At 38.6% G+C, this 26,672-nt stretch overlaps 1 protein-coding gene across 13 annotated transcripts in view; it reads right to left on the reverse strand.

The window, feature by feature from the left end:
- Window positions 1–26,672, reverse strand: part of PROM1 (prominin 1) — a 60,806-nt gene that overhangs the window by 18,041 nt on the left and 16,093 nt on the right. For 10 of the 13 annotated variants that reach the window (XR_012580506.1, XM_005485015.4, XM_074541787.1 and 7 more), the window contains 9 exons: window positions 19,818–19,876; window positions 16,941–16,967; window positions 15,236–15,441; window positions 9,598–9,718; window positions 6,859–6,922; window positions 4,491–4,580; window positions 2,940–3,157; window positions 2,432–2,506; window positions 1,196–1,259 (listed from right to left, as the gene is read on the reverse strand). Coding sequence is in view for 12 of the 13 variants with exons in the window: in XM_005485015.4 (XP_005485072.2) it covers window positions 1,196–1,259; window positions 2,432–2,506; window positions 2,940–3,157; window positions 4,491–4,580; window positions 6,859–6,922; window positions 9,598–9,718; window positions 15,236–15,441; window positions 16,941–16,967; window positions 19,818–19,876 (924 nt within the window). In the remaining variant the exon portion in view is untranslated. The remainder of the gene's footprint in view (window positions 1–1,195; window positions 1,260–2,431; window positions 2,507–2,939; window positions 3,158–4,490; window positions 4,581–6,858; window positions 6,923–9,597; window positions 9,719–15,235; window positions 15,442–16,940; window positions 16,968–19,817; window positions 19,877–26,672) is intronic. The other 3 variants (XM_005485016.4, XM_074541790.1, XM_074541788.1) reach the window with 1 other exon arrangement.

Genomic DNA, 26,672 nt, shown 5'->3' on the forward strand with positions numbered 1-26,672 from the left:
CAATCCATTAAGCTATTTTCCCCTCAGATTATGACCTAAAATGCTACCTTCTACTTACAGTTTAGATAGATACTATTTAGATATACAAAGACATGATTAATTCACTTATTATTCATATTGTCTCTGTGTAAAATGCAGTTCCTCTATGCTCTTCCCGTCCTTCAACTGGAAACATACTTGAAAAAAGCAGGATGTGTAACTACAGGCTGTAATTTTGTGGTAGGCAGTATTTCCTTCTTTATCAAAACACAACTGGACAAGCCTTTGTCTGTTTGATGATTATTCCTCAAATTCAGCCATGTAGTAAATCACAGTTGTTTTAGAAGTTTACAGATAAATGCAAATTGTAACTCAAATTCAGTTTTTATACAAACAAAGCCCCAACAATTTATAAATAGATAAATTATGATGTTTTGTCTGTGTTTACACATCTCAGATATGGAAAATGAGTAAGGCTGCCCTAGATTTCCTAACAAAAAGTATAATATCAGTTTTAGAAAACTGGCTCATTACAGGCAAATTCACACAGTACACTATGCTTGTATGTATACTGTGCTACATTTTGCCCGGGGGAGGAAGAAAAAAAAAAAACAAACCAGAACAACTTACAAGGAACAGCTGTTTATATATAATGCAGAACAGGTCCACAATGAAAGAATAAAAATTAGAACAGATTAGTAAACATATGCTATACTACCATACAGGTACAGGCAAAGAGCAAAAAGTGTAAAACCTAAGTAACAAAACAACTGAGACACCATTTCAGTTATCCTAAAGGCGTATTTGACTTTCACTTCACCATCTACCACATTTTAATTCAGCAGCAGGAGGGGGTCAGCTTTCCTAACATCACACTCCTAAGTATGTCACAAACACATTGGTCAAAGAAAATTAGTTTTTCAACCAAATAAAGCATCAGTGTGAAGTGAGGATCACAAGATTTCTCATTACTTGAGCAGTAAAAAGCCTAACAGATTAAACTCCTCAATAAAATACCACATGGTCTATTTTTAGATTTAATTTAGAGTTCTCATCATGACAAAAATGCTTTCTATGTTTTTTTCCCCTGGCACCAAATTTTAAAAAATTGTAAAATTTCACATTTTCATTTTTAATGATATTTAGCCAAAAAAATATATTACCAATAAAAGAAAATAAAAACATTAGGCAAAGTGAAAACATAGTTTGTTCTCACCTGATAAAATGTTCCTGGTTTGATTCACTACCAAGTCTGGAGTATCATTAAATGCTGCATAACCCTAAGAAAAACACATTAAAAATTATGGCATGTTTCTCCTAGTCAAATTGTTGGCAGTTTTTTTCCCTTTTATTTAAGGATCAAAAGTACACACATACTAAAATGTACATGGTAATACTAAGAAAAACATGGTTTTATCACTGCATATTAGAAAAGGTAAAAGCAAAACTCTAAATATATTTCAGCTATAGTTTGGTCTCCAGAATATTCCTTGGGGGAAAAAAAATTCTATATTTAAATACACATGAATCAGTCACAGATCTCAAACTTTGCTGCCTGTCAGATCTTATAGCTCATCTAAAAGCCAAAAACACACATATGAAGATTCACAAAGTGAAAGGAGTTACTCTGCACCAGCCTAACACCTCCTGTTTCCAAGTCCATGCCTTCCAAACATGAAACCCATATTACAAACAATGAAATCCAACTGCCTCTAAAGAGATTGCAATGCCTTCTTCAGTGAGAAGGGGAAAAAAGGGGTCCACACTATGGGGACCAAGCTCAGCAGCTCACTTGTCAGGAAGGACAAGCCACTGCAGTGGACACAGGAAGCCTTACTCCCTGTAAGCCTGACCATGCAGAAGCAGGAAGGGGCCTCAACCCCCCCACACAGCCTTTGGTTTCACAAAGTGCCTTCTACTCCTAGCACATGTTTTCAGATTCCTATATTTTTCAACCTCTCAAACTAAGCCATTATTTTCCTAGGTGAAAATCATGGGTTTTTTGTGTAAAGTTTTGCAAAACTACTAACAGCCATTACACTTGGTCCATTGCACCAGATGTATGCACATAAAGAATTTGAAATAAATATTTCAAGATGGCTAGAATACAATAAGACTAATTCAGAGACCATGGAATTTTTTATTTCTTTAGTTTGAACCAAAAAGTAGAGAGCATGCTACTGGATCCATATTTCTGTCTTTTCATTTTTAAGGACTGTTCTTTCAAGCAGACAACTTGTGAAACATTTTAGATTTGTCTTATCCTGGAGATACAAAGCACTGCATTCATACTTTCACATGTTAAATCCTGGCCAAACAATGAGAGATATTCAACCATGAAGCAGGTTGAGGTGGCAACAAAAGAATTCTGCTTGAGACACCAAGGGGAGTTGAGTGATACACATATCCCAGTTTATTCATTAAGAGTTTAAAAATCTGTCAAGAAACATACCTTTTGAACCAGACTAGAAAGGTCTATTTTAAGGACATCATTGATCTTTGCAAGCTGCGAGCTCACACCTGGCAACTGGGAAGGAAAAACATGCCTGAATCAGAAGTAGCAGTTTTGTAAATTCAGTAAATATTTCAAAGTTAGGAGAGTGGGTAAAGAAACTGAAGTGATCTTTAGGAGAATCTTCCTAAACGCTTGTGAAACCTTTGCTGTACAAAAGCAAAGCTTAACCCTCAGCATTTCTGGGAGGGCAGATTATTTCACAGCCCAGAGCAGCACTTTAACACAGCTGCTTGACACACATTTTATCCTTTTCTACACAGAAGATTAAAAGAGTGACTGGAATTACCTAGAAACATAGAAAAATGGAAGGTCACTTATCTCACAAGTGACAGCACACACCAAGCCACTGAATGGCAGACATACTACTGGGCTTATTCAATGTCAGACACACTACTGGGCTTATTCTCACTTTGAGAGTCTGAAAAATATTATTAAAAGATCTTACCCCACTAAAATTGGCATTGATGTTCAGCTGAGCTAATGAATTCCTGATGATGTTGCAGGTTGAGGCAGCCTGAGCCGCATTGCACGCAGAGTCATTGAGGGTGTTGCTCAGGTGCATTTTAACATCTGTCAGGTTTGCATGAAGTCTCTCTGTTCCCTCCTGCAGAACCTCTACAGAGACACTCACGTTTTCTAGTGCTTCCTTTGTTTCTCTGATGGCTGCAAGGATGTGAATTAAAAAAAAAAAAAAAAACTTTTGTTAGAAAGCAGCCTATAGGTACAGACATGAAGAGAAAGTGTACATGCATAAATCATAGGATCATCTTAAAAATACTGATTTAATTACTGCCTCCTTCCCAGAAAACATCCTAGCACAGAAAATTCTAGCACAGAACATGTACTTCTTGCATATAAAAATATATCACTTATGCTTTTCTACAGAGCAAGTAATGTGCTCAGGTTACTTTTATTGGTATTCATCCACTTCCCTCTTTTCTACTGTTTCCCTACCTCTCCCTTCTCTGGATTCAGTAAAGAACTTTAACACTTGGTCACTAGAAACTAAAAGCTCATATCAATCAAACTGTATTCTCAGTATTTTCCTTACAATCCAACTCACAAATCATATGGCTGCAAGATGAAAGGTAAGGAGATCATGTTGCATCAGCCAAGCATTAGTGAGTGTTCCACACTGCCTGGCTTTAGACTCCATCCCAATCACACCAACCAAAAGAAAATCAAAATAATCCCAAACACTGAGCAGGTGTTCGGTAAACAAAGAACCACACAGACACAACTAACAATACACAAAGTTACAAAAACAAAGTGCACTTCACACCACACAAGGTTTTATTGTGCTTTTTACCTTTGATAGCCCTTTCCACTTTGACTTCAAGAAAAATAAGGGAAATAAAGCAAAAGAAAAGGAGAATGATGACAAGTGAATGAGAGAGAATTCATGGGTTAAAAAAAAAAACAACCAAAACCAAAGTGACTCAAGTCCATAGATGCCTTCCCTTTGCTTTGTAAGCTGCATCTGACTGATGAAAAAAGAAGCCTTAAATGGAAAAATAATAAAGGAATATTTTCTCTAAAAAGAGAAAGAACTAAGAATGAGCAATGTCAAACTCAAAGATATAATGAAGAAATGCTGGCTAACACTCTCATAATAATCTTGGCAGTGTACAGGAAAAATCCCTGACTAATCTGAAAATACTTATGACTATAATAATAATGCAACTCTAAAAGGACAGTTTTCCTAGTTTCCCTTATATTCAACAGAAAGGGACAGCAACTTGGAGCAGGAAATTCAGATTTCATCCCTATTCAATGACTGCCAAAACTAAGTATCAACAATAGCACATAAATTTTGATTTAAATTTTATATGTATTTATCAATCTTAAGATGTGTGAAATCCTCTGTTTAAAAGAAATATCCAGGCATGTAGAAGAATGGTAAGTTGACTCATGGTACTGCACAAAGCTGTCCCATGCTGTGTCTGTTTTACCATGGCAACAGAATATTATTATACAACAACATGTACATCTTTACCTCCTGCCATTGTCAGAGCTGCATCGAGTGCAGGACGCACTTCTTTCCCCAGCTGTTCTTGAACTCTGCTTCCAAGCACAGGCCCAACATCTGTAATATGGAGAGATAAAGATAACCAACACATCATACACTAGCTCAATTTAAACTGTCTCTTAAACTACTAAGACTCTTTACTTAACAAGTACATGTATTATGTGTATATACATATATATATGTACAATTTCATTCATATATACATATACATATAAATAAATACACACAAATTATTGAAATTTTTCTAAGGCCTGACAGTCAGAACTTAAGTGACAGAAGGTAATGCAGAGACACAGTTCTGCTTTAGCTAGCTATAGTTCATAAATGAAAGAAGTAAATCAAAATATGGTAGAAAATATTCATGAACGCTTGACCACATGGGTAAAGGCACATAAGTTTCAACAAATTCCACAATGTGCATTTCACTGCATTTACTACTTTTTTGGGAAGGATTTTTTCCACGATTTATCTTCAAGTGGTCCAGCATCTGGACAGGAATTTTGTGGGACAGTCTTTCACCACACACTATGCTGTCATATTGCAAGAGAAACTAAGAAGTGGGTTCTTTTCCTTTCCCCTGTTCCTCACGTGTCCAGCAGCATCAAGGTCACCCCAAGGCAGCCCTGCTGCAATCCCTTAAGCTCATTAAGCCCCTGTACCCTCATGCAGAACATCCAGCACGGACACCACAGCCCCAGCTCCTCCCACCTCCAAGCCCTCCAGTCCCCCTGCCCACAAACCAATGAACCTTGCTGCAGCAAAGCAACAGAGAAACACTGAGCAGAGCTGGGTGAAACATTCTGTGTGACACATCCTTTAGGTAACCACCAGGACCTCTCCATTATCAGATCACAGTAAACTGATTTTTCAGTTGTTTTCCTTTTGATGAGATGGGAACACTGCCTGGTACAGAAGCATCCCTTCCTGTCAGCACTATCACATCTGGCTTGGGTTGAGAACTTCTACCAAATATTAAACATTTTTCCACATTTCCTTAAGGTAGGCAAACTGAACTCATCTGCAGTTCTCTGGAGATTCCTACTACTGTTGATTCCCTTAGGAAAAAATCCTTCTGTACCCAGGCGTCACGCACTTAAGTCTGATATTTCAAGAAAATAAAAGTTATCTTTATTTGATGATTCTCTCATCACAGACCCTGTAGGATCTGTTAACTAACATTATAAATTTGTCTTGAGAACAAATAAACATTTAATTTGAAATTTCAGTTTGGAGTGGCTGGGAAGCTTCAAGCTAATACTTGAAATACAAACATCAATTTTTTTTATTATTGTTGTTATTATTATCACAGACTTAAAGATTACATCTATTTTTTAGACCAGAGTGCTCCTGCTGAGAATTAAGTAGGAAGACTACTTACCTACTGCTACCAGTACTTTCACAGGCATATTCAATGTGCAATAAAGCCTCACATAGACAAGACACATTAACCTCAGGGTATGCAAAGCTGGCTGAATTGAAAACTACTTTTAATACACATTTTAAACCTACACAGAAGCAGAGATTCTGGACATGAGAATCAATTTATTATAAGTGGCACAAAGCCACAGCTGCACAGTTTGATCCCAGCAACAATCCCTCAATCCAACAATGAAACCTGTATGCATTTATAAACACCTGGCACACAATGCACCTTGAATCATTGTGTGTACTGATTATGGTCAGCTCTTTCTATTAGGAATTTTGGAAAGTGAATCTTAAATTACAAAAATATCCCAGTCAGTTTTCTGGTTGTTTTTGTTTACTGAGAGCTTGAAATATGAAGCCTGATATTGTAACTGTGCTGAAGGGGAAAGTGCAGCAGTTCTAATTCAAATTTTATCTCCTGCTCTTCAACTGCTTGTTCTGAAATGGCAAATACATTAAGCAGCTTTAGAAAGAAGATAAGCTTATAACACAACTCCTAGCTGAAGAGAGGACAAAGGTAGAACAAGAAAAATAAACAGAGATCTCTCTCACTGGAACTATCACAACTGCTAGTAGCTCTGTTCCTTGATATTTGGCTCCAATTTTAAGACCTGAGGACAAATATTCCAAAATATTACAAAATTGAAAAGAAAAATAAAATATTAGCCTGACTTATTGGATAATAATTTAATAAAATACTTTTATTTTGGGAAATACTATGCATTATACCAGCTCTGAGACATATTATGTGAAAAGGATTTTAGTCTCATTTACCACTGAGAAGGGGCACTTCTATTTGAAAACCATATTCTCATAAATGAAATTTCACTTTGCACTATGAGCTAATTACATTATCTTATTGAAGCTTTTAAATATACAATGCTAATCCCCTTTAAATAAAAATACTTACTATTTAGGTCAGACAATGCTTTATCCTTAGTTGTGTTGTACTGGTTCACCAAGTAGTCAATTTGCTGAGAAGAAAATTATTAAAAAACTATTAAAAGAACTGAAAAAAGTAACACTTTTGAATGTGTCAAATAGTCACTCTGAAACAATCAAAATGTGTGCAAACCCCTCCAAACACTGGCCTTCTACTATTTTCAACTAACCAAGTATTTCATTTGCTTAACTGCACATAGGAAGTGTTTGACTGGGACATCTACTTAACTGGAACAGCTCCTGTGCTCAATGATTCAGCTCAAAAATATTAACTGGCAGCCACAGTGGCCTTAGGGAGGCTTCAAGTCAGTCAGGCCAATAAGGTTTTCCATGTCTTCAACTCTGTTACTTGATTTCCTCTGGCATGAGTTCCTCCTTCATGGAAAGGCATGGCATTGATGTGGTGGCAATTTTGAACCAATTCACCAAGCCAGTGGATTTGTGTTTGGGCAGCCTCTCAGAGCTTCTCTTGTGGAAAGGAGTCAGCTGCTCTGAACACAAGTAGTTTTCCTTACCCCCAGGTGGATTTGGCCCAGTCTCAACCTGAGCTCTACCAAAACACCATAACAATGTAGAACAGCAACTCAAATACCACTGAGTCCTGGGTTTGGAGAAAAAGCCAGTAAAGAACCATCCCAAGTGGAAAAATGACACTAACTTTGAAAAGAAATTATTGATTTCTGCACGCTTATAATAATGAATTCTACCCAATCAAGCTAAAGCCATGTAATGGTTAAAACACTTGAGAAATGGATTTCCAATTTTAAGCATGATTCAAATGTGTACAAAGTATATCTGGCTTGCAGTCTCAAACTTTCTGTGAAATAAAAAAAAAAAAATCCACCCTCAAAACACTGCTCCTATTGGTCAGTGAATCTAATTAAATGACAAAGTGAGGAGTGGATCTCCTTCTTCTAACAGGAGAAAAAAAATTGAGTTTCTTACTGAGAAGGCTGTAGGTATATTTTTGCTTATTTATTATTTTGGTCTACCTAGGTTAACCAAAGAAATAAAATTTAGCAGGGACACAGGTCTCAAAGGTTTTGCACTGTCTCCAGATGTCCCAGACAAAGGTGATTCTGTATGACTAATGGTGTTATTGCTCAATACTCACAGTCTGCAAATCTCCTATGACATGAACTCAACACAGGACTTCTTTTTCAAATCCTCTTATGTGCTGTACACACCTCACACTGATGAGTCAAGGACATCAGTTCGAATTTCAGAGCATTACAGACAATTACTTGGTTATCAGAACTTTTTTCTAAAAATTGTAGCTCTTCCCCTTTCCTCAAGAAATTCTTACAAATGTGTGTGCATACATGATACTCATGCACCTTGTCTGACAAAATGACTCATGAGATACAGCTGATGACTGCATTAACACCAAGTCTAAAAAAGAAAAGGTAATAATACCACACTGAAACTAAAAAACGACTAAGTGAGACTTTGACTAACCTCTGGCAGAAGTGTTCAAGTCTTGACACTTTTAAATTTAATAATTAAGTGTTTTTATTAACATTTTAGCTAGTGTCTATTTTCTTTTCCTCTATTCAAGTAATTACTTCTACATAACAGATTTTCTGCCCTGAAGTTCCTGACTGTCAGAACACTGTCAAGGGGACCCTGGTGGTTTCTGATGTGACTGTACTGATCCTTCTGTGCCCAGCATCAGCTCCAGACCGACCAAAAGCACTCTGCTTCAAGAGGGATTGCTGATTGGCATGATCTCCACTTCTTGCCATATACCTCCAGCACCCACTTGTCACAACACCACACACACAAAAATCTGGGGAAAAACTTCAGGTAGGAAAACATTTGAGGCCTCTCCCAAGATGTCTCCTGTTCTCACACAGCCCTGGTGAGCAGAAAAGCACCCCAGAATTACTGTGACTGGGATGCTACCACACTTGTGGATTCCACATAACTGCATGAATTCCACCTATTTCTAATTTATCAATCACTTTATGGAAGTAAAACAGATTAATAAAATTGAATTCAAATTATTAAAACTAATGAAAGCCAAGGTAATAGAAATGTCAGACGTTTTGTGCCCCCTGTAAATTCACTAAGAATTGCACATTGTCTACAACTCTTTCTATCTAGCTTTTTTTTTCCCACACAAACCAAAATATGCAGAGGACTGCTTATGGAACTCTAAGGAAAAATTGAAAGAAAAGACTCTTTCCTGTTCAGTATGGTACAGTGTGACTTTGGTTTACAGAAAAAACAGTCCAAAATATTCCTGGAAAAGAAGTTATTGTGGCTCTGTCCCAAAGCCCATAGAAGAACACCCAAAATACAAAGAAACAAGAAAGAGCAACAAGGAATCAAAGTTTTCATGTCATACTTTTTTTAATGCTTTTCTTTTAAAACCTTTTTTTTTTCCAAATTATTTATCCACTGCTTGTGATCTACACTAGTTCAGGAGGAGGAAAAGGCCCTACAAGCATCACAGCAGCTAACTCCCCAAGTGCAGCTCAGAAGTTGTTCAAGCAATGCTGATCCACCAGGGTAACTCCCAAGCACTGACTGCTGTGTGAAAACATCTTACCTTGCACCATTTTATTCTACTTAGTGAGACTGACATACAAAAAATAAAGAAAATACTGCTGGTATACAGAAAGAGAGAATTATTTTCTTCAGTGTTTCTCATTTACACCTCTTCCCTCCCACCCTCATTCCCCATAAAGAAAAAGTTCTTTACCGCTGGAGTGTCGTTAAGGAAAATTTTCAGATCTTTAAAATTACTGTTAACCAGTTTCTTTGCTCCTCGGACTTGGTTAGTTAAATGCTGGTTGGCAGCATATGCACAGAGCACTCCAACACTACAAAAAATAGAGATAACAATTTGTTAGTATAAGTGCATATTCTAACATAAGGCAGAATCAAAAAATTACACCAAAAAAAAGACAATATTATCAAAAGAAAGGTCTCCATAAATTATTACAGGTTCTCACATACACCATGAGGCAGACTGTAAGACTGAGCCAAAAGGGCCAATATTGCATTACTAATTAAAAAAAAAAGAAAGGAAAAGCAACGTAATCCCAAAGTCTTGTGAAGTTAATAATGTACAACCACTACTCCATTTGCATGGGTGCTGTCAGAAAATGTGTATACAGCCTAAGTAAGTTGCACGAGACTTAGAAACATTAGATTCTTTTACAAGTAGCATGAGCCTTGACACAGCTGTAAACAAATGCTTGCCAGTAAACTGTGAGAAGCAGTATTTTTCATTTGATGACTTCATAATAACACAATTTATTTACATAATTGCATGGATCTTTCAAAAGCACACAAATATTTTATATTAATGCTAAAATAATGCATTTTCTGATACTGAAACAAAAGGTGGAAAATGAGCTAGACTTCTTGTCAGCACTGATGATTATTTTATATTTGATCACTCTTCATTGTTCATCACTCTGATTTATGATGCTCATCTCCTTCAGTGAATCAATACCAAACCTTCATCTTTATGTTGTTTTTCCAAACAACGTAAAGGCTTGTTCTCCTGATAAAACTGGTCACGTATGCAAGGATTTGTTGCTCTGAAAAACACTTTCTGAGGGAAAATTCTAATTTCAATTAGAAAATTCTAATTTCAATTTCAAAGCAGCTCACAGGGAGAAATGGAAGGACTATATGCTACAGGTCAGATCTATTAGGATTCCTATATTACCATTTCTTTCAATATCCAAAAATATTCATGACAGGACGACAGAGACTGACATAAAGTCGTAGCTTCTCTACTCAAAATTTCACAGTTTTGTCTTCAAAACTGGCTGTTAATTAACCTCCCAGAAGTCACTAAGGAACACACATTTATCCTCCTACTTAACCTACAGCAAATTGCCACTATGACCAACACTCAAGCAGACACTATTACCACCATTCTCAAGGACTGAGAACTCAGAATGCCTAAATACCAAGGAACTGAGTAACTTTCAATTGAAACCATTCTATAATTCTATGACAAGCATAGTAAACAGTTTAATTTTGAATACAGGCAACATATTATTTCTTTTCACTCTGTGATGGCAATTGCTATCAAAATATTTTTAGATTTTCTTTGTTAATCAGAAGACAAACAATCTCAAGGTATTAGGAAAAGCAAACATGTATATTCCTCTGAGTCTCAGAGTTTATGACCACATCCTCATTCTTTAGACAGACAGCATTTTTATCCTTTGGATTCTATGCTCAGAGATCAGAAAGGTCAATTGGAGCTAACAAAACAGTACTTTGTAAGATCTCAGCACACCTTTCTCTTCAGCTTCCTAAATGGAAAGAGCGGGAGGAAACAAGATAGATACTTCAAGCAGCCAAGGTACTCTGACTATATTCTGACTGTAACTAAACAAACACACAACATGAGAGGAAAAATCTATTTATTATGTAACTGAGCCTTCAGTCAACATTCAATAAGCAGCTATGAGGAGAAAGTCATAAAGCAGGAATAAAAAGGACATGCCACTTCTGTAACAGGTTAAGAAAATTGTTTTAACAATTCTTCAGGAGTCCAATATTCCACTCTCAAGTTTCTTGCCAGGTTTCACAGATGCATACAAATGTTACTAAACCAAGCTGCAAGCTTTTCCTTTAGCTGAGCTTGCAAAAAATTTCAAGTCACAAAATAGAGACCTTGAGCTCATTCACATATTGGAAGAATAGCCCCTTCCTCACTACCAGATAAAGAATTTTAAAAAATAACTGACACAGATTTCTGTATCAACTTTTCCACCAGTTCTTTCAGATTTTATTGACTGAACAATTCAGATACTATACTATTGAACAATGTGTATTACCAACCCTACAAAGCCAAGAGGACAAATGTGAAGCCTGATGAAATACTTGCCAAGATGCCAAACACCACTTCCTTCCTCCAGACTTGGCTTTCCTGAACATCCATTACTTCAAAAAAAAAGGTTATAACACAAGCCCTCTTGGAGGCACACAAAACTGACTATGTGTTTTTCCATGCAATAACCAGGAGATTTTCTATCACCAGCAAATTTGGTATCACAATTTATGCTTTCTTAAAAATCAAACGTTCCTCCCTTGCCTTTATAATGTACAAAATCTACTGAAATTACACTTCTTTCCCAGAGAAAGCATCCTTGCCTAAGCTTGCAGATGACTAGTGAGTAAAATCTAATAGCAGGTCTCTGTCCCTAAACTTTCAGTTAACATTTGAAGAAAATAATGTAATTGTTTACATAAGTCTGGAACACCAAATCTACTTAGCTATGTATTTGATAGATTATTTCTACATCCTCTGCTCTTTAGCAATAGAATCCTACTTTGTAGGGAAACAGTCATGTATAAAAGCTGTGAACTACCAAAAAAACTGCATGTATTTTTAACTAAATCTATACAGAAATATTTCAAACAGAAAGTGTATGTTCTGGAAAATGACACCCTAAAGGCTTATCAAGATAAACATCTGCATAGATAATCACAGGTTTTCTGACTTCCTTCTTATACTCCTCCTTGAGGAAAGTGTACTTCTCACTTAAGCCCCACCTGCAGAAAGCAGATCCAGTTGAAGCCTTTTTTTTAAATTGAAAGAAAAATCCCCAAACTTACACTTCCTGTACACACCACTCCAGTAAGCTGAGTCTAAAATCTCATTCTAATTACCAGAGCACTACATCAGTGAAAAAGTGAGAAGAAATGTTCATTGTGATTAAAATCTACTGGCTGAGATATTCTAAAATCTGCATTAAGAGCACATGTATGTCAGTGTGAACTTGCATCCTGACACACAAGAAAACCCATCCCCACACTCCTAGAGTTTTCTAGAGCTGTTGCCTAGATACACAGTCCATTGCAAGCTCCACAGTCAGGGTCTTTCCCCTACCAATACTGTCCCCACTGGGCATTTAACCTGTCTCTCCCAGCCAAGGAAAGACAGTTTGAAATCATTTTTCCTTATCAAGGACAGGGAAAAAAAAGAAAAAGAAAAAAAATGGCTCAATGAGAGAATCCCAGAATATCTGGTGCACTAAGAAAGAGGGAGAAGTTGGAGAACATACACTGAGATGGTAATCCTGAAGAAATCCACCCCCTAGAAATTCTGTCTGTGGGATGCCAGCCTTGCCAAATGCATCCTCTGAAGCAGCACAGCTCAGGGTAAAGGAGTCTGTAGCATTCCAGTCTCTGGGCAGGGGTTTGGGACACCTATTCCCAAAGAAGGCCTCCCATGCTTCATGAACTTAAATTATACCCAAACTATAACAGGGTCTGCCTTAGTAATTTCATTGCACATCTCGATGTAACCCTGTATTGATAGAGATCATTCAAGTTTTCATTCCTTTGCCTCTGTCTGCAAGTATCCATAAGCATTTTACTCACACAGGACTCAACTCTTCTGGTTATTGTTATTATTACACTATTATCTGGTTATTATTATTATTACATATTCAGCTCTGGCACAGTCCTTGAGAAGTGTGATTTTGGGAAGAATTACAGGTAAACCTTCCACCTAAGCTGAAATTGCATAGGAACTTTGAAGAAAAGCAGGTAATAAAACTTCCCCAAAAATTCACAAGGATACTTTCTGAGTACAGTACAAGACACGTAGCAACAGTTTTAGGTAAACCTCGGGCTTCCTCCAGTATTTTTTACTGGGGCAATGGCTAGCAGTAAGAATGTCCTTCTGTGTTACAGCACAGCAGTAAGCAACCTGACAGGGGCTTAAACAGACACAGACACAGCATCTCCTTGTCACTTGTTAAAGAAGATCCAGGAAGGGCAGGAGAACCTCTCTTTGGCACACTGGAGACTTGAGCCCTCAGTCAGTCTGGGATCAGTAATATTAGCCTTATAAACTTCTATCTTGCCTTGCACATCACTCACAGCATTAGAGACTTAACCAGGGAGTCCTCATATGAGATTATCTCTACTCAACCTTCAGAGTGATTTCAGGCAACAACGCCCACTTTGGGTAAGCATCTGATATACCATGATGTCTCATAAAGAAAGGGAGGGGGGAAGGAGACTCTAAAGAGGCAATTTCCTTGGTTCTGGAGAGCATATAATAGGGATCACTGATCTGCCAGTCATGACCTGGGAAGAATCACTTGGGTGTGCTGGCTGTGCTTAATCCCACAAGGATAGCTGGCAGCAAAGGCACAGGTTAAAGAGACCAACAAGGGGCTCAATCTTAGTTTTTCTACTAATAGGCAACATTCCCCAGTCATTATAGCCAGAAAGCAGCATGCTGCAACACAGCATCTGCAATGTGGTGGAAAGACAGCTGGCAAGCTCTGCGACCAACCTCCAGTTTCAACATGTTGAGTGGTAATTTAATAACTTACTGTCTTCAAGGCACACTTGAACCATAACGGATTTTTGTCCTGTCATCATGGCAGGGATGCACTTATCACCCTACACCATTCAGCTTTTGAGTTTTCAAATTCCTAAGGGTCATGCTTGTTAGTGATGTTGGGGAGAAAAGAGCATGTTCCCATATCTGATATCAGCCTGTCCCTTGTTGGAGCATAAGCAAGGTCACCATTTGTCATGATACACAGTAACAGAAAAAAACCAATTTAGATTACAGCAAAGTGACAAAGTACATCCCATATGACTGAACAGTCACACTGTACAGATCAAAACACCTTTTTTCTTCTTTAATATAATCACAAAATAAAGATAGTAGGCAGGTGAAAACATGAACAAGTTAAAGGCAAACATGAAGAAGTTAAAGGCAGAAAGTTAAAGCCTGAAAACAAACAATGTATTTTGAAAGTAGGAAGAAATCCTGATTGTAGTTCCTCACCACCCATTACATACCCAGCAGAGGAGTATAGTCCTAACACCAACAGTGCAAAAATGTCTCCAAACTCCAGGATTTACAGGGAGTGCATGCATGGTTTAAACAACACAGGACCCAGAAGAAAACCCATTGTTTTGAACTAGTATAAACATCTGGAGTTTAGCAACTACTGGAGGAAATCACTTACTTGCTTTTTTCACCACCCCAGCACTACCAATAACACAGCAGCATGTTCTCTATGGGATGGGGGCTGAACACAGGGTACAGTCTCTCATGTTCAAAAATGTAATGCAACATTCTACAGCTACTGTTTTGAGACTGGCAAAAGTGTCATTTGTCCAATACATGCATAATTTTTTGTTTGTTTCACACCTATGTTCTGCTCAATTAAGTACCTGTGGATAGTAACAGTGGCAGCATTTTTTATAATGCAGCTACATTTTCTTTAAAATTCAATAATTTCTGCACCTGTAGGCTAACACAGTAATATCATTTGTCATATGACACTGCAAAATAAGTGCTATACCAAGGTTCATATTGTTCTCTTTATCACACTTGCCTTATTATTAAAGAAGCAACAAAAAGAAATGTTGCAAAACAGCTCCTCTGACAGTCAGCATTTTTCTTCTGTCTTTGATGCATTTCCCCACCACAGTTGTCACAGCAACGACACATACAGAAGCAAAGTCCCACAAGAGGCAGTAACAAAATAAATAGCAATCCCAAGGCTGCGGAGACTATAAAACCGATTTCATAGTAGATGGCCTGTAATTCAGACAAAAATAGTGGTAACAGCAGGTATCACACAGTAACTGCAATCAACACAGAGCAAAGAATTCAAAATCAAACTACAGACTAAACCAGCTACTGAGTTACTGAGGTTATGGAATTGGTATATTTTGTCAATAAGTGACAACTTTTCTAACAAAAAGATACATAATGTTGTAGATACTGATAGCTAATAATTATTTTCCTAGAGTATTAGCTAGGCAAACTACAAGAGTGAGTGCTAAGAGAAAAGCAGGCTCACAAAAAATAAATGCAAATCAGTGCAATGGAAACAGGTTAAAAATGAACACATCTGAATTCCCAGACCATGAATATACTGTTTATCACATTTGTTTCCAAAAAGGCTCCACAAATGTCAGCAAGGCTACCTAGAGCAACATCTGATCAGGGGGAAAAGGAGGCTTCATTTTTTCTCCACTTTATTCAGTTAAGAGTAGAAAAATTCATCTGAACCCCGAAGGGAAGTATTTCACTGGATGATCGATTACAATGGCAGGGGTTACTCCAAAGGGCTGAATTTAAACCTGCTTAGGGACTGGAAAACATGCAGAAGCAGACAGATTTTAAGGTCTCTCAGGTAAAGGCATTTATTGTGCTGCCAAACAGCACGGCAGCAGCAGCTAAAAGGATGCTTTCCAAAGCTGGCAGGAGCGAAAGGGAAGGATGCAAGGCAATACCCTGACTTGCTTTCCCATGCAGAGCCCTGGGACCAGAGGCTGGGCCTGGCAGGGCCCTGCACGGGCCCCCAGGGGACACTCTGTGAGCTGCCCTTGCTGCTCCCTCTGCTGGAAACACAGCCCAGGCAAAAGCAGGCCAGGGAGGTGAATGTGCACGGACACAGCACAGCGTGGGCATGCCCCAGGAGTCCTTCTGGTAAATCTGTCTTCTCCTTTCCTTTCCCAATCTAAGGAGAACTAATTCTCACACTAGTACTTTGAGTCCTTTGCTGTTTTACAGATCCACCAGCACAAGGGCAACTCGGCAGCAAAAGGATGAAACTGAGGCTGCACAACTGTCCTGTAAAATAAGTTACAATTTCTCACAAGATATCAATCATGCTCTAGTTCCAGCTTTGCTGATGCCCTTCCTCACAATCCCTAATTACCAACTGAGCCAAACACAGCAATTACCACCATAAGCAGAGTTGCAAATTTCTGCCCTAATTAACAATTCTAGGATGGAAACTACTCTTTTAATTATTATTATTAACTGCTTGTTAAAACCTGTGCTTCCTTCTGAAGACTGTGAAGTGCAAGTTTAAAAGAAGAATTTGGCTGGATTTTGCAAAAGAATCACTGTTTTCTTTTCTATGTAGCTGAACGCTTCAAAAATTAAATGACAGCATGTTATTTTAAGATAGTTTAGATGGAAAAACAGTATTTAAAGTGACATTAAAAATGGCTATCGGTGTTTTAACAGCAGTGCAGACAAGGTTAGTTTCTTTTCAAAGCTGTACATCTACCATAAGACATTACCTGAAGAGTCAGGACAACATTTTCTGGCTGTGGAAGTCAAAACAAATGGAGAATGTGTATAACACACAGGCAGCATGCACAAAAAACAAATCCCATGAATAATGAATAAATAACCATGACTAGATCATAACAGATAACAACACAGAAACAATAACAAACAAGCCACTAAAGTAAAATAATGCACAGAAGCACCATTAAATAATTATGGAAAAAATATTTACAATAAAATACATAGCAGCTATTTTCTGGTTTCCTTGGTGAATGAAAGGAATCTAGGATTTGTCTAACTAATACTTTCATCTTAAAACAATGACAGACCAGTTACTTCCACACTGAGCATCTATTCCATATAATTCCCAATATATCTCACAGATGGCCAGAGATGGCATTAATTTGTGGTTTGGTGATTTCTTCATGAATTCCACCTGTCATAACTGATATGATATTCTTGACTAACTTGACTAGTTTTTCTTCTCAGTGCTTATTTTATTTTAGTAGCTCCAGGAGCAATTTGGGATCTTAGCACATTACATACAAAATTAATTCTCACTTTCAATTAACCATGTAGGGGTTCAATTTAAATTATTCAAAAGAAAAAAAGACATTCAAGAATGACTGAAGAAATCTATTTAACAGTGCTTACCTATTTTCTAATCTGTAGAATCAGAAAAACACTGAAAACTAAAAAGTCAACGATAGGATTTCAGAAGAACTCAATTTCCCCTTTGTCTCCCACAATGGAAAATTAATTTCTTTTATTTTCCCCTTCACCTCTGCCTGCCAAATTCACAGCTGACAGTGCTTTCCCCATTCTCCTAACTGGAAGAAAAGCAGACAAGCTGGAGATGGCAAGACCCCCTCAGGCCAAAGTCTGATGTGTGAGAATCAGAAATGTTCAAGTTTGAGCTATTCTTTAATCAGCAACACACACATCCTTTTGAAACCTCTACTGTACAGTAGTACTTAAAATGTTCAAAACCATATTTTGAACATATTACCATATTTTCCCCTGTATCAATGGGAGGATGACTAGTGCTTCCCCTCCCCTATTAATCTGGAGCCAAGCATGACTTTGAACATGTCGGGCATGCAGCTCCCAGCAGCAGCAGAGCAGCGGCAGCAGGCACGGCTCAGCTGCCAGCTGGCCTGGCACACTGCTGCCCCTGGCAGGGCATGGGCAGTGCTCATGGTCAGAGTCCAGCTGGGAGCACTGGGACACACAGCACAGCAGGGGGAAGGGTCTCCTGGGTCACTGACACATTCTATAAATAGGTTCAAAAATGATACAAAGGAACAACAGCAGAAATGTAACAGGATAAACAGGGGAAGCAGATTTCCTGTTCCTGCTACTGAAGGGCTGTTCTCAGTTCTTGGCTGTTCTGAGTTCTCCTCACACATCCATTTTGGCCCTCATGCCACAGTGCTAGCCCTATATTTCGCCCAAGAAGCAGAACCTTCTTCCTCCTGCTTCCTCTCCATATATATTTCAACAGAGTAAACACATCCCTTTTCAACTCTTTTCCTAAGCTAAGCAAACTCTTCCTGTTTCACTTGAAGATCCACAAGTTTCCCAGATCACCCTAACAGACACTTCCTGAACTCATCCTAGTCTGAATTCATTCTTCCTGAATTTGAGTGATCAGAACCACAGGCAAACATTTCTAACTACTTATTCACACCCTTCAGCAACATTGACACTTCCCTGTCTCCATTGGAAATTCTTCCAGGGACATATCTACAGCCATGCTGCCTGCTTCTCAGCTGATTCTCACTGATGCTTCTGTCTTCTGAAGCACACTCTTACTCGTCCTGATGTATTTTCATTTTCCTAATTTGTTTCAAGTTTTTGCTCTGTATTCAGATCAGAATTTGGACCGAAGAATGTCCTGTATCTGTTCTGCTTCTTAAGCACTCCTCTGTTTTAACTGCCACTCTTTAATCACATTACCTACACAGGACAAGTCTCAGGTTTCTCATGACTTATGTACTAGTTAATAAATACTCTGCTTGTGGTCAGGGATACCACCTACAGTCTAATGCTCCTGTTCCCAGACTCTCCCTCCAAGCCCTACCCTTACATTCTTCCCTGGGGATGCAGGAACAATCTGTGCTGCCCCACTCTAGAGAGTCCCACCAAGCAAGCAGGTGGGATCAGAAAGAGTCACTTGATGCAGCAAAACAACAGAACCCACAGACCAGGATGTCATGCAGAGCTTATCAAGCTACTGGAGAAACAGGCATGAGCTGCTGGCAAGACCCAGAAGCACCAGTAAGGCCATCCTGGTCCCAGCAACAGCTCAGGGTCTGAGCTGATGGGCACACCACACTGGGCACCAGCAGCAAATCACTCATGTGAATGAACTCGTCCATTGCCTGGGCACAGCTCAATTCCCACTGCAGAAACTCAGCTCCTGATTCAGAAGTGGAACACTGCTCCAGAACAGCCCAAACTTAGATGCACATTCCACTCCTTCTTGCTAATGTATAAATAGTATATTTATAATACAAATTCAGCTTTTTGAAAACAATAGGTGAAGCTTACATGAGAGCTAAGCAGTAATGTTGCTCCCTAAGGTTTTTGAAATACAAACTGATTTTTCAATACAAAGAGCCATCAGTCTTTGAGCAACAATTCCATTACAGCTGGAATTTTTAAGTCATCTTTAACTACAAGTAGTCTCTTTACAGTGGCTTGTGGAATTTTCTTTATAACTGGTCTCACATTTTTCAGGAAAACATCCTACTTATTATTAAATACATCCATATTTGTATTCTGTTCAAATACTTTTAAAGTACTAACTCCTGGTTTAGGAAAAAACCCCGAATTTTAAAGTCATAATTTTCATTATTTTATGCAGATACACACAGACAATTTACCTTTTGATAATCGCCCTGTGTATTTCCAAACTGCTGCTGTGCTAGTTTTCTGATGAGATCTGAAAATAAGCAAGAATATTCCACAGTTTTAAACAACATATTTTATAAAAGCAGAGGAAAGAGAATAATATTAATTTTACTGGTAGGTTGGCAAGATGAAATTAGGAACAGCAATCAATAGCATAGGCAAGCATGTAAGTGTTCCCATAAATCTGTATAGTAACAACTCTTCTAATCAACTGAGTGTTTTATGAGCTCACAGGAATATAGCCAGGTTCTCTATCTATTAATCAGTTGCTACTAAAATACAGTGAAGGTTTGTCTGAGGTCTTCCTCTGTACCATAAAATCATTAAAAGTTTATCACATATGTATCAATTACCTGGACAATGTTTTGGGTATCAGTTTTGATTCATGTTTATGCCAAGTACATACATGCATAAATACACATACACATATGATATATACAGCATTAGATACATAATGTGCAAAACAAGCATGCCAGTGATGACCTCTTGACTCAAGGATGCAAAGAAGATCCTTATCTTGCTGACATTATCCCAATCCTTTCCCCACTTTTTATTTCTGTATTTTATTTTTTGATCTCTGGATCAACAGGGAGTATGTAACACCACCAAAACAAATCAGAAAGCCCAACATAACTATTTACTGTGCATTGATCCAACACTCACTCTAACTTACTCACAATACATAAAATTACAGCAATCACAAAAAAAGGCAGGAATTTAACACAACTAGTGCCACCTTCAGTAAACCCTGGCAGCTGCAACAAATGGATCCCCTTTTTGGGACATCACCAGCCTACTGTTACCAAGGTTTTGACAACGCTATGGAAGGTAAGTTGGGAACTGTGGCTCCCAGCCACTTGTGTGTCACCCTGCACTCGAAGGAGAGAGGCAGCACCAGCCCTGCAGACCCTCTGCCCCAGAGAAGCACCAGTGGCCCTGGGTGTGCTCCATGCCAGGCAGCGTAAAACAACAGTGTTTGCATGTTCAGGAGAAATAACTGACCAAACTTCTGGTCTCTGATGAGGAGGAAGCACGTCAGGAAGGCAAACACTACACCTCAAACAGCTCAAGGAAGAACTCTACACCCTATGCTCATACAGAGCTGGACTTCATCCTATTACTGTCTTGTTTTTAGTCTCCCCATGTCCAGATTAACAGAGTTAATAACCTCCAGCTGGAGGATAAAAACCCCCAGTAATTACCTAACTGGGGATCCATAAAGGACCTGAAGGTGTAAAACTGACTGTTCACCTCCCAAAAGTACAAGGCATCTCAGGATTTATTGTAGCACTCAAAAGTATGTTCAGGGAGTTCACAGGGGCTGTGATCTCACTCCTCTCACCCCACACATGGCTCAGGAAAACACATCCCTAAGCAAGCGGTGTCCATAGCTCTCCCTCCTCAACACCCCACAGTGGGAACATGGACTTGACTGATTGAAGAGATCCTGAAGACCTCCTCACAGAAAATTGTCCAAGGAAAGAAAACACACAACAGCAAAGCACCAACTCCTGCTCTAAGGCAGGCAGTCCCAGCAAGGGAGCTGCAGCCAGCATGACTGCCAATTAAAAAACAAAAATCTGTGAATGCATCAGTGAAGTGCCAAGCCACAAATCACTCCTGGCATAGGGAGTAGATTCCAAAGCACTCAGAGTGCTGGTGGTATGTGAGCAAGGACTCTATTCTGAGGCAACCTCAGTTTGGAAAGCCCATACATAAAGTACAAGATAAGGCTGAATCGCACAGTAAGAGAAATGGAACTAAAACATCCATGGAATAAGCACCTGGGAAGCACAAAAGAGTTATGATCCCTGCAATTCCTTTCACACTCTGCATCTTGGGAGTCATGAGGCTGCTGAAAGAAAAGGCACACACCACTGCATGGGCAACACACAACTGATCACTGCTGCAGCTCTGGAACATCTCTCACACTGGGACCAGCAGAGTCCCCCCTGCATGGAGACCATCCCAGGCAGCATCTGTGCTCCTCTGAAAGTTTCAGTAACAAGGAGATGCAAATCTAAGTGAGGCAAAACTTCACAAACCCCAAAGATGCAATTCACACTGGTTGTTAGACAAATTTTTCTTCTTCAGCAGAGGTAACATTTCTTTCTTCCTGCTGACTTCTATGCCACGTAAATAAATTTAAGAAATATGGCTGCATGAAATAATAAACACAATAAATTATTTTTGCAGCTAGATGGCTTTCAGCATACAGGAAAGGGGGTAAAACAACTCTCTTGTTAACATATTGCTTCAACTATTTAGCATTGTGTGACAGCCACTGACGAGAAACTGACCAGCTCCAATTAGATGTGATAGGAAGGAATAAAAAGGAAAAGCTTTTGTGATTCTCCATGAATGAAGCAGCACAGCCTGTGTGCAGGATCCAACTGCCCAAGACTGTGGCATCACTCTCCTTGATGCTGCTCTGAAGGCAACCAGAAGAGCCCCCAGCAACCTGCTCTCCTTTCCAGGCTACTCCTAACTCTGAGGTTCATGTGGCTTTGTAAAACATTGAACTTGATTATGTCTGAAGGTCCCCTTCAGTGTGAATTATTCCAAAGTTATCCTGCAATCATAATGACTTTCCATTATAAATTATTTAGTGCAGTAGTGAAAACACTGCCAGGAAGCATGAAAGAAAGCAAGATTTTATTACTGACAAAAATGTACTTTGATACATTTCCTACTATTGAGAATTGGTACAAGAAAATATTAAAAATACTAGCTTTTCCTGTTAAATAAAAATTGAAGGCATTTACCCATTCTCCTAGTTGAGCGTCTGTCCCCATAAAAAGTCAAACATTAAAAAACCCAAACCCTCAAACATGTTACATGAAGTTTTACATACTTGTATAAACACCCAGCCACACCCCCACAGATTTATGGACCTTTGCTGGTACACATTAAGCACAGGAAAGTAACTACTCCAGAGAAACAGAACAGAAGGGAGCCCTCAGATCACCCAGTCCAACCTCCCAGCTCAGGACACAGTGACCCCCACAGGTTACCCAGGGCCATGCCCAGTCAGGTTTGCAAGTAAAAGAGACAATACTTAAAAAATCAAACCAAAACTTGCTCTGATTTCTTGTGATATGCCTAAATTGCTCAGAGCATTCCTGATTCACAGTTTTATTTATACTGTTTCTGTATTTTATAGCCTATGAGCAAAACAATGACAGAAGTCTACCTGAATACACTATAACAAACTCATGCAGAAAATAGCACTTCATACCTTTTTTTGGAATTTTGAGATTCTAAAGCTTATTCATCAGAAAGTAAAACATCTTTAGGTTAATAAACAAGAAAGCCTGAAAATTGTTACAAAAGATTCCCACACGGTTTGAGTAAATTTAATAGTAGGAACAGTACAGGTTTCATGCACAACTCAAGGGCAGCTACAGACCATTTTTTCCTCTTAATTTTACAGAATGTGAGACTGCCCTGCTGAATAAAGATTCACTACTTAGATTACTTTGCAGTGATTTTTCAGAAGTAACATGATGCTGCAGGGTGCTTTTCTAACCAGGCAGCACACAGTGATTGACCAGTCTTTACCATGAATTTATTATTTCAATAGCTTTCAATATCAACACTGTTAAGACATATCCTCATTTGATTCATTTCAAATGAAAAGTGGAAGTTATATTCCCATAAAAATATTTTGGGCTAGAACTGAATGTGAGCTTACCTGCAGCTACTCACATACCTGCAGGCACAAACAGGCCATGGTGAATTCACAGCACAAAATCCTCCCTGCTCAGATGGTCTTTAAAGCTCCCTTGCAACCCAACCATTGCGATTCTGCAGGTTTTATTGCACACTGATGATAATCACAGTTACTAGTGCAGAGCTTAAGGGTGAAATGGGGAACATCCTGTGCCAGGTACTGTGTAAACAGGAGCTACATATGGCTGCAGTGCTCATGGCAGCACAGTGAAAAGACAGCTCAACTCACATTTTATTCAGCCTGGGATTTTGGTCTGCTTTTATGAAGCATCTTTCCTCCCTAGCTAGAACATCTCATCTCCAGCATTCAAATAAGCTTTTATTTACAACTGAATTCAGGTAACTCCACACAACTCTCTCTCGTGTTATGGCAAAGTGCCATCCTGAGGCCTGTTTCTGTTTCAAACAGAAAATGTTAGGAAGGTGTGATAACAAGCAGTGTCCTGTATTTCCAAATTAACTGGATTACTCCTGAAATCTTGGCTTGACTAACTGTACACATTGTTTCACAGGACCAGTAATCCACAACTTTAGCACAAAACACATTTTATCATTGAGTTAAAAGAGATTTACCTTGTGAGGCTCATTTACACAGCTAATTACATTATTGCTTTGCTGAATCCTTCCTGCTCTCATCACACATGCAAAATGCCATCTGCCCTAGTAAATCTAACTAGCCAGATGAACACTTAATTTACCAATGCAATTTGTGAAGAACCTCTGAGGATCTCCAGTTAAGAAAACATAATCATTAACTCCTGCATTGCAAGAGTGCTGTGTCTATAGACCAAATACCTCATTACTCTGGCAGGAAAATGAGGTTATCACTAAGTGTGCTTCTTAAAACTGCTCTACAGAATGGGATAGCAAAAATAATAGAGATTTTAAAATAATCTGTCTGGCAATTAAGTACCAACATAAATTAATTACAAATTCTTCTGCCAAGGAAGCTTTTCATATCTAGTGACAGGAAAATAGCTGGAGTAAAACCTTTGGGAATGCTATGCTTTCACTCAAAAAATTCCACTGAGCCAGTTCAGATGTAGTGCAACTCCAGCATTAATCAAATTATGCCAGAAATTAATGTCTTTTTGTGCATAAATATAATATATTAGAGAATTATACATATATATTAGGTTTCTATTCTGAAAGGTCTTCAAACAAGCCAATAAGAACTATGACTGAAGCATTCATATTGCACTAAAAGAAGATTTTTTCCAAACAACAGGGGAGAACTATGTAGATAATACAAATGATCAATTAGTAACTACTTTATTCTTATCTCATTCTATGCCTAAAACAATATTTCAGTCCATTCCTGTCTATCTATAACAGATAGAGTCAATGGACTACATACACATTGAACAGTTCAGAACCCCTCTGAATATAGGTCAATTAGTCTGACATTAATGAATTAAAATTACTTCAGACTTGTGGTTTTTTCTTAATTATGAGTCACACTAATGAATATCTCCTGCAAAGCCAAGAAAACCAGGAAAGCCTTTCAGATTTATCAGAGACAAAAACCTCCTTGGGTATCTCAAAGCAAGTTTTACAGCAAGTTCAGTTTACTGACATTTTAAAATACTTGCTTTGACTTGAATGGGGCTTTGGTTATTTCCCCAAAGCCTCAAGCCATAGCCACTACCATGGCCAGATTTGGCTTCTACCAAAGAGGTCTCCTTTTCAGTGAGATTTTTTTTACTCTCTTTTAGGAGATCTTCCCAATTCCCACACAGCAGAGATCACTGTGGTGCACAGATAAGGAATCTAATCCAGGCATCCACTCATGTAGTCCAGACTATTCCTTTCCAACTTCAGATTGAAAAGCTTCACTCCCCTTTTCACAGTATTTTCCTTAGACAGCCCTGGAACATAGCCCCTGTCCTTAAAAGAGAACTAAGAAAAAAAACCCAGCCTCCTTAGACAACTTCTCCCCCTCTTTTTAGGCAAAGTCTCTCTATATACAATTCAATTTTTTTCTTTCCATTGAGTTACTGGGAACATCAGGTTGATTCAGCTTCCACCTTCTTGTTCCTTTCAAGAGGCAATTCTGACCCTCTTCCCTTTGAGCACAACTCCTGAGCAACACACAGATCTTCCCTTGCTTCAGTAGCCCACACACATCATCACCCATTTCCATTACAGAGGTGGTGAAAGGAAATTCTCTGTTCAACCACCTATTCATGTGCATTAAAGAAATAATGAGCAAAAAAACACCATGTCTTTGGGACAAGAGAAAAAGACAATTAAGAAGGGAACTTCACTGCTGTACTTCATCACTAACGTGCAAAATAAAGCCCTATTACCTGTTATTACACCATGCCCAGAAAAATTTGTTTGAATGGACCTCAAAATCCAACAAGTACATACTAAATTGCTTAAGTATTTTAACCTGCCATCTGCATGGCAATCTGCCTTGTCACCCTCCTCATGCCTTCAGTATGCAGTTTCCTCTCATCAACATGACCACTGTCCATTCCCATTCTCTGACTCTGCATTCCTTAATTACATATTGCTGTCCTACAGCACTCTGGCTGTCACAAAATTCAACAACACACAATATGACACAAGCAAAAACACAATAAATACATTTTTAAGGTCTAAGCAGATTTGTAAAGCGCATGCTGCTTTATTCATAACTGCAAAGACAAGCTACCAGACCTAGAAGTGCACCTTAGATTGCACTGCATGCAGTGCAGGGATATGAGAGACAGCAGAAATGCAATATGAAGTAGGTAATGAGGAGATGAAAAGCTATGAGCAGGGTTGAAACCTCAGAAATGGCCTAACAGGGAGAACTTTAGCCAGAGCACAGGTAGGACCAAGCATGGTGGAACTGCTGAAGACAAGGAACTGCATGGCAGCAAAGCTTCCAAGGGAACTGGAATGTGAAATTAAGGAGACTCCCTTTACACCCTTCGTAACAGAAAATAACACTAGTCTATTGAAGAAATAAATTATACAGCAGTGGATCAGACAAAAGTTACAGTTAATGAACTTAGTGCACACACAAGAAAAAGGTCCCCAATTCCCAAAAATGGAAGTTAGTAGTTAGGAGGACCAAACTGGTACTTTAAGACCTCCACAGGAAA

Source organism: Zonotrichia albicollis, chromosome 5, assembly GCF_047830755.1.
Source record: "Zonotrichia albicollis isolate bZonAlb1 chromosome 5, bZonAlb1.hap1, whole genome shotgun sequence".
Classification (NCBI taxonomy): Eukaryota; Metazoa; Chordata; class Aves; order Passeriformes; family Passerellidae; genus Zonotrichia; species Zonotrichia albicollis.